General features: G+C 36.2%; 1 protein-coding gene across 2 annotated transcripts in view; it reads right to left on the bottom strand.

Annotated features, from left to right (window-relative positions):
• LOC137394945 (uncharacterized) overlaps positions 1-18697 on the bottom strand; it is a 59415-nt gene that overhangs the window by 11512 nt on the left and 29206 nt on the right. For both annotated transcript variants that reach the window (XM_068081719.1, XM_068081718.1), the window contains exons 15-17: positions 10213-10361; positions 1145-1242; positions 685-790 (exon numbers count right to left, since the gene is read on the bottom strand). In XM_068081719.1, the coding sequence (XP_067937820.1) occupies positions 685-790; positions 1145-1242; positions 10213-10361 (353 nt within the window). The remainder of the gene's footprint in view (positions 1-684; positions 791-1144; positions 1243-10212; positions 10362-18697) is intronic.

The raw sequence follows: 18697 nt of genomic DNA on the forward strand, positions 1-18697 counted from the left end.
TTCATTATCATCGTAATGCTGTCACTTTGAGTACTGCTATTTCAAAACCTAGCCTAAAAATTAGTTTAATTTTTCAACCTTAGCTCGAGGGAGTGCATATCATCCTCTGATAAACATGAGGCGCCTGTTGGTCACCTGTGATGGTCGAAAAATGTTGCAGAAATTGTTCGCGCCATTTGGCGGAAAATATGGGTCACATTATCAGATTATGACTAGATGATCAGACCAAGCTGAAATGAAACTATAAGGTAGCGAGTATCTATATTTGATAAGGGCTTTCCGGTAGAACCTGAAGTGTTTGTCATAAAACTAGTGCTACGAGAAGTGTTATATTGAGCCTTCCATTGGCCTTTTAATATCACACGTCAAAACAACCACGTCGAGTTGAGTACGTCATCAAAATAAAGGGATTACAACCTACGGCCGATTTTTTTAACTGTTCATTTTTGAGCTTTTAAGAGCTTATAATCACATTTTCACATAATTTGAACCTACAACACAGCAGAGTAAGACATGGTGAACTTTTTGATACTAAATAACTGTAATGTGAATTTTGTTGCAAGTCAACCTTTAAGATATCTTAGCGGTAAGTAAAACTGATGCATTGAGTTTGTTTATGGATATGTATCAAGATTAGAAAGGAAAGGGAGAAGCAGAGCTACAGGCATGTGTATGTGTACCCACCTCAGTCCAGCGTATTGTGTAGCTGTCACGAGTGAGGTCATTGAAGGACTTTACCCGTAATGACACAACTCCATCCATGGGAAACTCATCTACTGGGCTAACAACCCTAAAGTGTGATGAACATGAAATTGTCAAAAACGATGCATATGACACTCTTAATCCTACGCATACAATAAAACACCACAAACTTTCAGACATAATGTCAAACATTTAGGTCAGAGATAAAAAAAAACAACTTCAGGGTTGTATATATTTACAGTTCGATTATAACCTTACGATATGTTGGAGTCTTGTTGTGGACTAATAGCAAAAAGGATAACATGAACCACTTATTATACGAAAGATAAAAAATTTGGATTATCTCTGCCGCCCGTGGCGGCCTAACAGTGGTAATAGGTCAACTAACTCCAGACACATTCAAGGAGCTTTATAACTGAAAGTTGATATGACGACTCCTCACCCGATGTTATAGTCCTTGTAGTCGTCAATCCAGACAATTCTGACTTGTTCATTTGGCTCCTTGCCCTCATCTGTCCGACTGCATGTCACAGTATATTCCTAGTTAATGAGTCACAAGTAACATTAGAGAAAGTCCCGATAGTCCGGGGCATACATAAGACTTTCTAGTATGCCTATGTCATATTAGGCTGACAATACTCAATATGCATTACACATACTAAATCTACCTGCTCTTTGTCATATATACCTGCTTTTAGCTATATACGTATACCAGCTATTTGCTAAATATATATCAGCTCGTTGCGACGCATGCCTGCTCTTTGTTATATACACCTGCCCTTTGTTATATACACCTGCTTTTTGTTATATATACCTGCTCTTTGTTATATACACCTGCTCTTTGTTATATATACCTGCTCTTTGTTATACACACCTGCCCTTTGTTATATACACCGACTCATTGTTATATATACAGTGAAACATGGATAACTCGCCCTCGGATATATCGAACACATGGTTAACTCGAATGGATTTGCTTGGTCCGTTCCCACGCAATGATAAATGGCTCTATATAACTCGTACTCAACACTGTTAATTCGAACTGTTTTTTGCCCAACGGCTACCGAAATGGTTGCTATCGCTTTAGAAAATCACTTTATTCCAAGCCATAGAGGTAAACCTCAACTTTTCGTAATTCATAAGCGTCGTTATTACCACCATCGGCAAAATATTTTTGTCAACGACTTTTCTAAAGGTTTGGTGAAATTTGATTTATACCAAACATCCGCGTAACGATCGCCCTTCGGAAGCGAGGTAAAGTGAGGTAATCTTTGCATAAACTTCAAGAAAAATCGGCAAAATTGATCGTGGGTAAAACGCTCAAAAGAAAAAGATGTCTTTTCTTTTGAGCATTTCAACAACGATCAAGTTTTGCCAATGTCAATCTAAAAAACGTCCTGGCAATAACATCACCTCAAACAACGAACCAATCTCAAGTGATAGAAAAATCTCTATACTTTTTGATAAAAACGTTTTAAACTTTACATTAGAAGCATTTAATTTGAAACAAGCCATTTGTGCTTTTGCTTTATATTATAGATTGTATATGTACATGTATCTACTAATAAATAAGTAAAAACATGGACTTGTGACGGTGCTCTGATAACTTGAACGCTCTGATAATTCGAACACTTTTGCTCGGTCCCTTGAAGTTTGAGTTATCCGAGTTTCACTGTACCTCCTCTTTGTTATATATACCTGCGCTTTGCTATACATACCTGCTCTTTGCTATATACACCTGCTTGTTGCTTTCTATACCTGCTCGTTGCCATATATACCTGCTCTTTCCCATATATACCTGCTCTTTGCAACATATACCTGTTTCGCAGCACTGGTGATGTGTGTGTACTGATTATAAAGCAACAAAAAGTAACTACAAATGAAGATATAGAGCGAAGGTAGGATAAGGCCCCGAGGTGCATTGAAGGTTGACTTGCAACAAAATTCACATTACAGTTTTTGATATCAACAGATTCACCACGTCTTACTCTGCTGTGTTGAAGGTGCAAAATATGTGAAAGTGTGATTACAAGCTCTTAAAAGCTCAAAAACGAACAGTTAATCGCAGCCATCACGAAAATGTAGTAGATTGAAATCCATTTCCAAAATGGCTCAAATGGGCAGTAGTTGAACAAGATGGCTTCTGTTTACACTTTCAAGCAACCTCATTCCTCGAAATATTTTCACAAATATACTTCACGCATTTAATAAAACCATGTCTATTGTCCTTACACGTCTATTTCATCATATATGTAAATCTGTCATTTGAGCACTGATATATCAAAACCTACCGTAAAAAATCATTTAATTTTTTAACCTTAGCTCGAAGGAGTGCATATCATCCTCTGCTAAACATGAGGAGCCTGTTGGTCACCTGCGATAGTCGAAAAATGTTGCAGAAACTGTTCGCGCGATTCCGCAGAAAGTATGAGTCACATGATCAAATTGCGACTAGATGATTAGAGCAAGCTGAAACAATACTGTGAAGTAGCGATCATTTATATTTGATACGGACTTTTCGGTAAAACCTAAGTAATTGTCATAAACTAGTGCTACGAGACGTTTTATATTGAGCCTTTCACTAGCCTTTAATTTCACGTGATAACATCACGGGTCAAAACAATAACCAAACTGTTGGAGTACGTCAGCCAAGTAAAGAGATTCCAAACTACGGCGCTTTTGTGATGGCTGCGATTAACTGTTCGTTTTTTGAGCTTTTAAGAGCTTGTAATCACATTTCCACATATTTTGCACCTACAACACAAGAGAGTAAGCCATGGTGAATCTTTTCATACCAAATATCTGTAATGTGAGTTTTGTTGCAAGTCAACCTTTAAAGGAAGTAAGACACAAACTTCACACAAGAATTACTTTTACATTTAGATTTATGCTAAAACCAAATTGCGATTTGCCTTTCTCAGCCTGCCTTTACGCAGTGATATGTTGAAATGGTTCTATCTGAAGTATGCATTTTTGTTGCTGCCTATGTGACATTTACCATATGCTTGTGTAACAAAAAAGTTAAAAATGGACCGATTTCACATTTTTAAGGTAGCTAAAACAGAAAACTGTGTTCACAAATTTTTATTATAAACATAAAATTTGATATATGATAAACATAAAAATTGAAATTGAATAGCAGTGAACTTTAGTGACTTTTGAAATTTTACAATTGAATTCAAATAATACTCTTACGATTGGCCGATTGGCATCAACAACTAATAACATCGCACAATTTAAAAGTTAGGTTTGATAACAAGTTCACAATGTTTATATAGCAAATAATATATTACAATAAACATAGTACTAGACCAGATTTGGGATATAGCAATTGTTGTGCTAACAAGTGTTGACTTTGGCACAATGGCTCTCAATAAGCCAATCTACATGAAATTGATATCATTATTTATTAATGTCTTTGTACTATTACTAGCTGTGCTACCCAACGTTGGCCGAATATTAAAAATCAGCTTATAAACAATGAGAAGTAATGAGAGTTGCCTACCACTTGCTATTAGCCTGGCAGATTGCCAATAGAAAATTTTAGTAAGCTAACTAATGACAATCACTTACTTATGTAATCACCCTGCGTGGTATGCAAAGCCGTTGGGTATGCGGGTATATAATATAGCGGGCTTATATAAGCAGACTATCAACTCATTCTCTGTGACCTATTGGGTAGGGCGTTGGACAGGTGAACCATAGGGTTTGAGATCAAATCTCCTTTGGTACAGATTCATTAATCCAAGATTTTAATAGCTATAGCCGGCATACATGCGGACATACTTTTAGAAATAGATTGTACTATTACTAGGTAGAATAGTATCCATAATAGTGTCATCCTTACTAGCTTGCCTGTCACCTTTTGAACCCAGTTGATCAAGGAATGTTTGATAGCCGCATTTCTGTGGTGATTGTCACAAAAGCAAGAGGTGAGCAATATAGTAGCCCAGCTAACTTTTGGTTTTAAGCTATATTATACATCAGATTTTCTGGTTAATGCCAACTGATCACATTGGTTGTGCTCTCTTCATTTCCATTCACTGCTTTAATTAAAATAGCTAAGCTTAGGCATTTGGGTGGTCTTTTTGTGTGGCAATAGCTAAGAGCTGTCAGTTTAGGCCCAACATTCAACTACACAGCTATAATGACCTTAAACCATAACTGCCACGAACAACTTTTATCATATTTACTAGGTAAATCAGACATGCTGATTCCGATTTTGTAATCAAAATAAAGATTAGGCCACTAACTTTCAGAGTAATAAAGGATTTTTTATAGCGTTTTAATATCGGTCTCGAAAACAACACGGATCGGCATAACAAGCTCCGCCCATAAATACTTGACGTAACCTAGCTTTTTAGGAACAGAAGTTACGTAGAGATGTTTAGACCGATTTAGAATAATAGAGATGGGTGATTTAAAATCTATTAATATCTGAATCCAGCTTTAAAAATAATATCAGTCTTTTCTGAAAGGTAGATAAACTATTTAGCATTGCATATTTAAAAAGCGCGATAACAACGCTAGCTCGTGATAAAACCGCGCTTTTTGAGCTCATTTTTCTCGGCGTCCAGCCCATTTAAACGTCATGTAACAAGCTGCGAGCAATTTTAAATAGTTTATATCCCTTTCATAAAAAACTGAAATTATTTTACAGGCTGGATTTAGATAATAATGGGTTTTAAGACACCCATCTCTATTATTCTAAATCGGACTAAACTTTCCTAACTTCCGTTTCTGAAAAAGCTAGGTTTCGTCACATATTTATGGGCGGAGCTTGTAATGCCGATTGTGTTGTTTTTGAAACGGATATTGAAACGCTTTAAAAAAGCCTAAATGACTTTGAAGGTTAGTGGACTAATCTTTATTTTGAGTACAAAATCGGAATCAGCGTGTCTGATTTACTTAGAAAATACAATAAAAGTTGTTCGTGACAGTTATGGTTTAACTTACATTTCTCATTGATCTGTGCTACTGAACATGCCATGCGCAGATACGACGAATGATTAAAGGATTTTTACACAACGTGTGAACTTTAAGATTTTACACTTCCTGCTAGGATACTAAACCACAAATGTTCGTGTTCAGATTTTCTCACCTTGTAACAACGATGACTATCGATAAGAGGAATGTCAACAGCTTCCTTAAGAAAGAGTTCGACTGAAATTTTATGTGAGCTCAGCACCATGTTGATTCCAAATTGAAATAAGTTTAGTGATCATCTTCTATTATACATCAATTCTAGCAAGCGCGATGTTTTTCTGCGGATGTATTACCTTTTTTAAATATAAATTCAACGTAGTTTGACACAAACATCATTGAGGTTCATTGGCATGAGAGATGATAAACAAAAAAGCACAGCAAACATCCTCCATTATTCTGTAAGCATTAAGTGGATGAACAGAAGAAAAATATTTTTGGTTTTATGATAACTACTTTAAAGACATGACAGTGACAAAGCCTAGGACTTTGTGAAAATGATTGACATGTGAAAAGGATAAGAAAATGGTGGGACAGGCGACCACAACTCAATTGAGAGTTATTACCTTACGAAACACTTTATAATCATTTGACGCCCTTGAACACAAGTAGTACACAGGTAAATAAGCACAAGCAGTATGCAGGTAAATGAGCATAAGCAGTACGCAGGTAAATGAGCATAAGCAGTACGCAGGTAAATGAGCATAAGCAGTACGCAGGTAAATGAGCACAAGTAGTACACAGGTAAATGAGCAAAAGCAGTATGCAGGTAAATGAGCATAAGCAGTATGCAGGTAAATGAGCATAAGCAGTACGCAGGTAAATGAGCACAAGCAGTACGCAGGTCAATGAGCATAAGCAGTACGCAGGTAAATGAGCACAAGCACTACACAGGTAAATGAGCACAAGCAGTACACAGGTAAATAAGCACAAGCAGTATGCAGGTAAATGAGCACAAGCAGTACGCAGGTAAATGCGCATAAGTAGTACGCAGGTAAATGAGCACAAACAGTACGCAGGTAAATAAGCACAAGTAGTACGCAGGTAAATAAGCACAAGCAGTACGCAGGTAAATGAGCGCAAGCAGTACGCAGGTAAATAAGCGCAAGCAGTACGCAGGTAAATGAGCACAAGCACTACACAGATAAATAAGCGCAAGCAGTATGCAGGTAAATAAGCACAAGCAGTACGCAGGTAAATGAGCACAAGCACTACACAGGTAAATAAGCACAAGCAGTATGCAGGTAAATAAGCACAAGCAGTATGCAGGTAAATGAGCATAAGCAGTACGCAGGTAAATGAGCACAAGCACTACGCAGGTAAATAAGCACAAGCAGTATGCAGGTAAATGAGCACAAGCAGTACGCAGGTAAATGAGCACAAACAGTACGCAGGTAAATAAGCGCAAGCAGTACACAGGTAAATGAGCACAAGCAGTACGCAGGTAAATGAGCACAAGCAGTACGCGGGTAAATGAGCACAAGCAGTACGCGGGTAAATAAGCGCAAGCAGTACGCAGGTAAATAAGCGCAAGCAATACGCAGGTAAATGAGCACAAGCAGTACGCAGGTAAATGAGCACAAGCACTACGCAGGTAAATGAGCATAAGCAGTACGCAGGTAAATAACAAAGCCTGATTACTGTAATTATAGTTATATAGCTGACTATCTACACAACTAAAACAACGTAATGCTAGGAGTAACACACCTATCTATATATATACATATATTTCTTAAAGTATGTCCGTATGTATGCCAGCTATAGGTATTAAAATCTTGGAATAAAGAATCTGTACCAAAGGAGATTTGATCACAGACTCTACTGTTCACCAGTCCGACACCCTACCCAATAGATCGCAGAGAATGAGTCAATTTAGCTTGCCGATATAAGTCACTATATGGGACAATATACCCAACGGCGTTCCATACCACGCAGGGTGATTGCATAAGTAAGTGATTGTCATTAGTTAGCTTACTAAAATTTTCTATTGGTAATCTGCAAGGCTAATAGCAAGTGGCAGGCAACTCTCATTACTTCTCATTGTTTATATGGTAAGCTGATTTTTAATACTCCGGCAACGCCGGGTAGCACAGCTAGTTATTATTAAATTGTTTTCTTCTGCCCAGAGCTGCTGTAAAACTTCACTACAAAAACATATCTTTCTACCAATACGATTATGGTCTACAGTGCTGGTTGCTATCGATGCAAGCAATACTACGATCTCCTTCAATATAATGCTATACTCGTATATCGCTGTTGAAATAGTGATAAAGTCAGTGACGTTTGGCATTACTTGTATTTTTGCTTTTATCAAACTTGTTTAAATATGACACACGTACGACATCACATTTTAGCTGCTGTAATAAGATGTAAACCATAAATATAGATGTATGCTATATGCATGTATATCTATGCATACACTTATATGAAGAATCGCATAGACAACAGCTAAATACATTGTCACAAGCATTTGAACACACACAGCTGTGTCCGTTTAAATGATTATGACAAGGTGCAGACACGTAAATAAAATTTTGGTTTTGACATAACTCAAATGTGAAAAAACAATTATTACTGATTCAAGTTTGTAAATTTTTATGTCACACCTCCTTTAGCTATTGAATTCATCGAATTCAAATTTTGAACTGTTGAGGTACCCTTGTAAATGAAATTTCTTTAGAAATTATTGACGCTAATACCCTGGCAGTCTAGCGCGCTGTGAGAGATCCTCAGGTATGCCATAGGAAATTATCAATAAAGGATCATTTTTAACTTCATATATTCTGTTCACTTCTCCTGTGATAAAGAATAACTATTTTTACAATTACTCTGAAAGGCCGAGAGGTGGCTGATGAGTGCGGGTGTTAAAGTGTCAGTCTAATAAGCTGATTGTCTCAATTTGGAGTCTCCATACAAAGCAAACTTATCCTTATTTCTAACCCTGGCTTCGGACAGACAGACAAACAGACAGACAAACAGACACTTGTCTTATCATAGTAAAGATTGTTGCTATCAAATGGTTGGATACATATAAACAGTTGGCTCACTTCTTTTAACTTGAACAGGTTTGATACAATCCTATAGATACTTCACCTATATTTTATTATACGGTAGGTTTTTTTTATAAAATTTAAAAAATCTAGAATCATTAATGAAACTTTAAAATGCAATTTTGGCTGGTTTAAATATTAAAAGTATAGATACAAAGCAGCATCACAGACACTTTACCTTCAACAAGACTATCTTTATCTACCTGTGAAGTCTTTCTATACCTATCAAGCTGTATTGCTGAGCATTACAACATAGGGAACTTTTGTGTTAGGTGGTTATAGGTTGAAGATGCTTTGAATATTAGTGGTGGCCTAATAGTAAAAATGTTTCAGAGCAGATGAGTTATTGTACAATGAGCGGATAGCTTAAAATATTTCTTAGATGGAAAAAGCTTATCAGAACTGATAATCTGCTATTGCATACCATTTTATGTATTATTTCATTTATTTTCCAAGCTTTAATTCGAATGGAGATTACATGAATTCATTATCCTTTTAGTATATAGATGTCCATGGTATCTACCCGACTCGTGTGTTGTATTACCTCCTCGCCACTTGTATCTAGTATGGCAGCGTTATCTACCAGATAAGTATCACACATACCCACAAAATATGTCATGCATGTAACTGATGTATAATTGGCATGTATATGATATGTATGCGAAATATGTCATGCATGTAACTGATGTATAATTGGCATGTATATGATATGTATGCGATTTTTATGTAGTGTGTATTTATTATTTTTATTTTGTTTTATTTATTTTTTTCTTAAGGAAGCTGTTGACATTCCTCTTATCGATAGTCATTATTGTTACGAGGTTAGAAGCTGTTGACATTCCTCTTATTGATAGTCATTATTGTTACGAGGTTAGAAAATCTGATCACGAAAATTTGTGGTTTAGTATCCTAGCAGGAAGTGTAACATCTTAAAGTTCATATGTTGTGTAAAAATCCTTTCATCATTCGTCATATCTGCGCATGGCATGTTCAGTAGCACAGATCAATGTGAAATGTAAGTTGAGGTCATTATTACTTTTATGCGGATAGCGTATAGGTGATGTACAGGTGATGTATAGGTGATGTATAGGCGATGTAAAGATGATGTATAGATGATGTATAGGCGATGTATAGGCGATGTATAGGCGATGTATAGGAGATGTATAGGAGATGTATAGAAGATGTATAGGCGATGTATAGGCGATGTATAGGAGATGTATAGAAGATGTATAGAAGATGTATAGGCGATGTATAGGCGATGTATAGGCGATGTATAGGCGATGTATAGGAGATGTATAGGCGATGTATAGGCGATGTAAAGAGCAGATACCAGGTTTGACTAGAGTAAGGCCAGAAGAAAGACTTGCGTGTGATACAAGCCTCTCCCGCTCTGTGTGATGTAGATGTATATAAAAAAGAAAAGATGTTGATATCAAAGACTCTAAAAGAATGGAGAATGGAAGATATAATTTCTCACCTGCATATTTTGTAGTTTAACCTTGAACTCATCGAGTGCTTCTTTGGTGATCTGCACCATAATTCCATCTTCAACAATGCTGCATTTGGCAGTTACATCATATGACTCCTTCATTGACCCACTGAACACCACAAAACTAGCACCAGTCACTGCAAGCAGATCAAAAGTCACAGTTGAAGTGCCTTCCCAGAAGGTATGTTCCCAAAGGGTAAGTATAAAAACCGACAAATATTACTGGTACATGAGCTGTGAATGGTCATCAGTCTAAACTGTGTGTATAAGAACCTGTAACAGACCTCTTGTTAGATTAAATCTGACTACACATAATCGCAAGAACATACCACTACATATTTTCAAAAATGCTATACAATTGTTCTATAAATTAATTAAATTTTACAGTGATATATGGCTTAATACTGCCAGCCCATGGGAGAACCACGACAAACGCGGCTTCAATGCAAGCACTTTCGTAAACGTGGTTGACAATGCAGTGTGCTGCATGTTATAATAGCATCGTTTATCAAAGGCACCCACTGTACTATAGTAGTGTACTGTATGTTTTACTAACACTGTTTATTAAAGGCACTCGCTGTACTATAGTGGTGTGCTGTATGTTTTACTAGCACTGTTTATCAAAGGCACCCACTGTACTATAAGTGTGTTGTATGTTTTACTACCACTGTTTATCAAAAGCACTCACTGTTATAAAGTAGTGTACTGCATGTTGTATAGCACTGTTTATCAAAGGCACCCACTGTACTATAGTAGTGTGCTGTATATTTTACTAGCACTGTTTATCAAAGGCACTCCCTGTAATAAAGTAGTGTACTGCATGTTGTATTAGCACTGTTTATCAAAGGCACACACTATACTAAAGAAATGCACTGCATGTTGTACTAACACTGTTTGTCAAAGACACTCGCTGGCTGTATGGTGTATAGCACTGTTTGTCAAAGGCACCCACTGTATTATACCAGTGTACTGCATGTTGTACTAACACTGTTTATCAGAGGCACACGCTGTACTAAAGCTTAGATATATTTTTGTAACGACTAATTTCCTCATGTTTACACGATTCCACCTAGACAAACCACTAAATATTCCATCATTAGAGACTAATGTCTGATTAGGATGCCAAAGGGTAGACATTCCTTTCTAGGCTATCCTATCCCTATTTTTGACCTACATTTATAAGTTGTCTGCAAGTGTACAGCGGCCTTATTCATAACAGCTCAGTTGTTAGTTTGGCTTCGTAAGTACATTTGCGCTGTGAATCTGGTTCTAATTAAAAATGCACTTCCGATGGCTTAACTTTAGTGAGAGTACATACTCGGTCATTATGATATAATACTCATAAGCTGCAGAGCATTCCCATTAAAGGGTGGTTAAGAGCTATATGGGTAAAAAACCGAGCGAGACAGGTGACTACGCCTAAAACAGTATGTGAAAAAATGAGTTAAGGAATGGCTAGGAGTGCCGATTTTAAGCGCTCATGTTTTGGCTAATTCTTCAGTGATGGGCCTATCTTTTACCTTTTGAAAAGTTAAACAATTGATGAACTTGCTGTTACAACAAACCCTTTCATGACTAATGAAACTACAAGAGTTGTCAAAACTAGCCTTGAACCCAATGGGTCAATATAGCCCCTAAAGTAGGATCGATGACCCCTACTGAACCCGGGTCTACTCAAACATCTTATATCTCTCTAGAATATCTAACCCTAAAACAATTTATTTTGTAGACCAGTGTTTAACCAAAGCTAATGATACAAGAACAAAGTCACATTATTGCGTGAGCTGCTTCGACTACATAAATAGTTAACCGCCATCACTCCTTGTACTATGCAGACCAAGATTACCAGAATATGGTGGAAATGCCAAAAACACATATATACCAATGGAAATAGGCTTCTTAGTTCACGTTCTCTGTAATGCAACAATATAGCCATATGCAATGCTTCTAACCAAACAGATACAGTTTTTATGAATGTTTGAGGTCGCTTGTACTTTTCCCTATGCATTGCAATATGACCTAACACCTGATTGATATGTTTTGTACTTAAGTTTCAGGTATTTATGCTTGTGATCACACATATTTGTTTTTTTATTACATTCCTAGTCACTAACATTGTAAAGTCTATCAACTTGTTACAAGCTGTCATAATTCGATTGTAACACACTTACTTCCTTCATTGAACTCGCTAATAGGCTGGGTGTTGATTTCATCAATGTTACACAATCTAACTATTTCTTATACAACAATCTTATTTTTATACTCTGGTTGGTTCACAATAAAATCCTGGATAAGCAGGACTTGCAAGAAAAAAAGATCTGAGATTGCAACACGACTTTACCTGGTCAACCTTCCACGTAAGACCAGACGCTTCTTTTATTAATATCTTGGTCTTAAAATATTAAACATAAAATCTTTTATATATTACATCATACAAAAAAGTATTACAGGCTTACTAACTTGATGGTAGAGCCGAATTTTTCCGTATATTTAGTACACATATAGATTTGGCACAGACGATATTGTACCAGAGGTTTCTATGGTCAAAGTATTTGGTACTGTGAGCCAAGATCACCAAAATATGGCGAAAATGCCAAATACATATATGCATACCAATGAAAATAGGTTTTTTAGTTCATGTTCTCTGTAATGCAACAATATAGCGTTCGCAATGCTTCTAACGCAATGCTTCTAACGCAATGCTTCTAACGCAATGCTTCTAACGCAATGCTTCTAACGCAATGCTTCTAACGCAATGCTTCTAACGCAATGCTTCTAACGCAATGCTTCTAACGCAATGCTTCTAACGCAATGCTTCTAACGCAATGCTTCTAACGCAATGCTTCTAACGCAATGCTTCTAACGCAATGCTTCTAACGCAATGCTTCTAACGCAATGCTTCTAACGCAATGCTTCTAACGCAATGCTTCTAACGCAATGCTTCTAACGCAATGCTTCTAACGCAATGCTTCTAACGCAATGCTTCTAACGCAATGCTTCTAACGCAATGCTTCTAACGCAATGCTTCTAACGCAATGCTTCTAACGCAATGCTTCTAGCAATGCTTCTAACGAAAGGGATACAGTTTTTATGAATGATTGAGGTCGCTTGTACTTTTCCCTATGCATTGCCTTATGAGCTACTGTAACACCTGATTGATGTTTTGTTCTTAGACCATAACTGCCACGTACAACTTTTATTGCATTTGCTAGGTAAATCAGACACGCCGATTTCGATTTTGTACTCAAAATAAAGATTGGTCCACTAACTTTTAAAGTCATGAAGGCTTTTTTAAAGCGTTTCAACACGTTTTTAAAATGAAAACAACACAATCGGCATAACAAGCTCGGCCCATAAATATGTGATGTACGTTAGCTTTTTAGAAACGGAAGTTAGGGATGTTTAGTCCGATTTAGAATAATAGAGATGGGTGTCTTAAAACCTATTATTATCTAAATTCAGCCTTCAAAATAATCTCAGCCTTTTCTGAAAGGTAAATAAGCTATTCAACATTGCATATTTAAAAATGAGCTCAAAAAAGCGCGATAACAATGTTAGCTTGTGATAAAATCGCGCTTTTTGAGCTCATTTTTTCGGCGTTCAGCCTCGTAAACATCCTGTAACAAACTACGAGCAATTTAAATAGTTCATCTGCCTTTCATAGACGACTGAGAAAATTTTGCAGGCTGAATTTAGATAATAATGGGTTTTAAGACACTCATCTCTATCATTGTAAATCGAAATACACATCCCTAACTTCTGTTTCTAAAAAGCTAGGCTAGGTCAAATATTTATGGGCGAAGTTGTTGTGCCGATTGTGTTGTTTTCGAGACCGATATTAAAACGCTGTAAAAAAGCCTTCATTACTTTGAAAGTTAGTAGATCAATCTTTATTTTGAGTACAAAATCGGAATCAGCGTTTCTGATATACCTAGGAAATGAGATAAAATTGTACGAGGCAGTTATGGTTTAAGTTTCAGGTATTTATGCTTGTGATCACACATATTTGTTTTTTTATTACATTCCTAGTCACTAACATTGTAAAGTCTATCAACTTGTTACAAGCTGTCATAATTCGATTGTAACACACTTACTTCCTTCATTGAACTCTCTAATAGGCTGGGTGTTGATTTCATCAATGTTACACAATCTAACTATTTCTTATACAACAATCTTATTTTTACACTCTGGTTGGTTCACAATAAAATCCTGGATAAGCAGGACTTGCAAGAAAAAAGATCTGAGATTGCAACAGAACTTCACCTGGTCAAGCTTCCATATAAAACCAGACGCTTCTTATTAATATCTTGGTCTTAAAATATTAAACATAAAAACCTTTTATGTATTACATCATACAAAAAAGTATTACAAGCTTACTAACTTGAAGGCAGAGCCAAATTTTCCTGTATATTTAGTACAAATTATATAGATTTGGCACAAACGATATTGTACCAGAGGTTTCTATGGTCAAAGTATTTGGGACCGTAAGCATTCTAGCAGTGAGCATACAGATTATAGTAGGACATTGAAACTCCACACAAAGGAAAACACATCACGTGTCACCTCAACATGTAACACCTGCATCAATATATGAAGATTCTAATGGACGTCAGAATTGTCATTCATATAATTAATATGAGAATTGTCCAAGCAAACATGTACATCTTTAGTGACATCATGAGCAAATAGAATGTTTAAACCGTTGTATGTGGTAGATTATGTAGATATTATGTTAGATATGTAAAATAGGTCGGTATATATCCCTTGTTTACCTCTCAATGTCGGTGCAATTATGAACATACCCCACCATTGCAATAAACTATTGACTCCTATCTGTTTCAAGATGGGAGTCAGCGGATACAGTATGTAATTAGAAAAGGGATATGTAATGACCAAAGAGGAACTTCTCCAGTAATAGCGGATTTACGTGGAAAAGCTAGAAGCAATTATAACGAATGAAAATAAATGTTTTATGCGATTTTGCTGATATTAAACCTGCAAACTAAACTACATTCATGGAGGTCATTTATCAGAGTGTTAAACATAGACAGCTTGAACTGTTGTAGTAGTGAACTTAAAAGGCGATTTATTTCCTTTCTAAAAATTGTCACTGGGATCTGCAAGCCGTTTGCAGGTGCTAGTTTAGATGCGTGTCAATCGCAAACCAAGACTATGTTCATGTGATGTTTTATAACCAAACTAAATGTATGTCATATTAGTAAATCTGGATAAGCTAATAGAGTCAGGGATTTGTAGACCTCTAAAAGCACAACAGTTCAGTTAACTCTCTAAATTACATTGAGACACAGAGGCCTGTCAACTTTGAACAGATTTTTGGCTGGTTTTTTAATTGAACACATGGAAACACTAAATTTTATACATTATACAGCTAAGTTACCATGCGTCCGTCCCGCATATCTAGATTTGTTGTTCTAGGAGCGATTAATGTTTCCTAGGCGCGTGCTCAGATTGACTACGGTCAATAACAACATTTAATTATATAGAAGAGGATCTTGGTGCGAAAGGAAATTGAGGAGCTTCACCGCATCCAGCCATAAGCAACTGCGTAAAAATTATCTCCTTTCCAACTGAAAATGAACAGCTCAGGAAAAATTCGACAAAGCCAAAAATAATCAGGCCTGCACCGAGTTACCTCCTTAAAGTTGTGATTGTGTCAACATGGTCGATTAAATGAAAGTAAGGCCAATAAAAGGCTAAAGCATCAGCTACAATTTGATGTCATTGTTGTCTTTGTAGACTTACTCTGTCCACAGATATACTGTACTTTTCGGACTATTAGCCGCTACTTTTTTATGTTTTGAGCCATGCGGCTTATATAAGGGTGCAGCTATTCTGTGGTTTTTTTTATCGCTAGGGCGCATTAACTCGTACTGTTTCGTTAGGCAGTGGGTTAAAAAGTGTCGGTTAATACAGAACAGTGCCTAACGGTACTGTTCCGTTTTAACCAGCCATGTTGGTGCCATGTTAAAAAGCGCTGTCATAAGTTCTGCTGCCTATACAAAAGTTGCGGCCTATGCATAATTGTTGTATTATCGGTTTTTTCAAAATAAAGCAGATGCGGCTTATTTAGGGGTGCGGTTAACAGTCCGAAAAGTACGGTAAGCGTTTGAATGAGATCATCTTTTAAAATGCTCAGATTTGAGTGGGTATATTTTGTGGCGTATATAGTGATACATGTGAAAAGAGTCCAACAGCGATAAATAAAAGATCTCGTCTTTAGCCAATCATTAGCAAGGATTTTTTTATATAGGTCAAAATAAATGTTATCGCTAGTAAAACGCGTTGTCTGTGATGTCGAAGTTAGGAATTTTACTCAATTACTAGATCGTACATAGACATCGATATTTACTGACTTAATTGACATCATTTATTTACTGAACTACTGTATCGGCATGTTTTTATTGATGAACAACATAATTGTAACAATGCTTCCAGCTCCTGCGAAGGTAACTCAGAGTTTTCTGAGCATCAGGTAGTTAAAGTTTGGGGCAGACAGCTTATAGTTAGAGCTGACAGGCGTCAACAGCGTTATGCTGCAGATGAAGATAGGAGAATGGAGGTAAATTTATCTCTAACTTTGAATCTCCTTTATATATATAAATATATATATACTGTTGTGTTTACATTCAGATTATATTTACCTATTTGAGACAATAATGTAACTTCCTGTACACGCGTGATTCGGATGAATAGTGAGTTCCTGCTACAAATTAACGATGCTGATTGTTAAATTGACAGATTCTTAATTAATCTATAGCATCTAGCAATATAATGGCTTAGATTGATGAACAAGTGCTGAATATACTAAAGGTAATAATTTTAGTACTCATGAATACAGTTACTAAATAATGAAATTATAACTTTTTGCGACTACGAATCATCGTTTCATAACTTTTTCATAGTTTCGCCTAGCTATACTATTTGCTTCAAATTGTCTTTGGTAGTTTTAGCTAGTAAATTAGATTTGTGATTAGAATTTATGTCCACTTTTCACTTGTAGAAAGTGAAAAAAATGGATTGATCAATGCTCATCTTTAACTCCCAAAAACAAGTTTCGGATTGTTGGCTTGGCGTACTTATGCTTTTGTTAAACATTTATTTATTTTATAATTTTACACTCTCAATCTATCAAACTCTCAAATTGAAAGCTTTCAGTAGATACGCGTTAAAACGATGTATCTATGAATGACATAATTATTACATTTGTTTTATTGATTTCAGGATGTTTATGTGGCGTCACCAGTGGGCAGTTGCGGCAGTGTGGAAACTGCTATATACGGAAAAGAGAGACATGAATGTATGCTGCACAAACCATGATACGTTTTGTTTGGGTTTACTGCAGTAGATTAATTTGTCCTATTATATGAGCTGAAACTATGTGAGTGGCCACGACTTGAATGGATGTTTTTAATAAAAAATTTATGCCGAGATGAAAGTTTTTTGCTTGTAGAAATTATATAATAAAATAATATTGTTGAAGATAATGCAAAACATGATTTGCAGAACATATTGAATACATCATAGCCCCGTTTCCACCTGTGCTAAAATCCAGTCCGATAGATGGATTTATGAAGTGTAATCAGAGCGGCCTTGACAGGTACTTTTGTATAGCTCGACTTAATTCCAACGAGCCAAATAATCAGAGATCAAAAAATTTTATGCTCCAAACTACGAAGTGAAAACAGGTGAGTCTACGCTGCCAACCAGGTGCAAGAATGGCTTTATTAACCCTCTGCCAGAATCGGTGGGTTGATTGATGTCAAAGAAATTGACGTCTTTCATTCACTATTTCAGTCAACTCATAGAACCAATTGTTTAGTACTTGAATCAAATGTGACCAGTAAATTTTTTCTACAAATTAATACTAATAATGACTAGATAAACGCTGACCATACATGACTTTTCTAGAGATGCAGTTGGTTTCGCTATATATTCAAACATATTCTTTTCAAAGATGCGGCTTGCTTATTTTATTTAGTAACTAGTTTTCGGTGTAGGTAGCAACTGAGAACTTCGCTGAAACAAAGGCCGCGATGAAATAAATTAACTCGATGACCTAATTACTGTAGACCGGCAGATTCGTAGTCGGTACTCAAATGTTTACACAGCATTTAGAGGAAACTAATATGACAAATTTTTACTTTCCCTTATTTGAGGCATTTGAGACATTTATAATAATGTATTTGTAGCTAGATTTAACATGTTATCTTAGCAATCATGAGCAAATACAAAATAAAATATATGCCAATAGAGCCGCGTAGGACTAGACTTTTATCGCAATAGCCGATGTAAATATGAGAGATAGAAAAAGATTGTTGCACTAAATACATGATTTTGGACAAGTCTGGGCACATCTTTGTTGCCTGAGCGTTTTTACCGCGATCAATTTTTTTAGATTTTAATCTTCAAATATCTTGACAATGAGATCGCCTAAAACAACATACAATATATC

Source organism: Watersipora subatra, chromosome 4, assembly GCF_963576615.1.
Source record: "Watersipora subatra chromosome 4, tzWatSuba1.1, whole genome shotgun sequence".
Lineage (NCBI taxonomy): Eukaryota > Metazoa > Bryozoa > Gymnolaemata > Cheilostomatida > Watersiporidae > Watersipora > Watersipora subatra.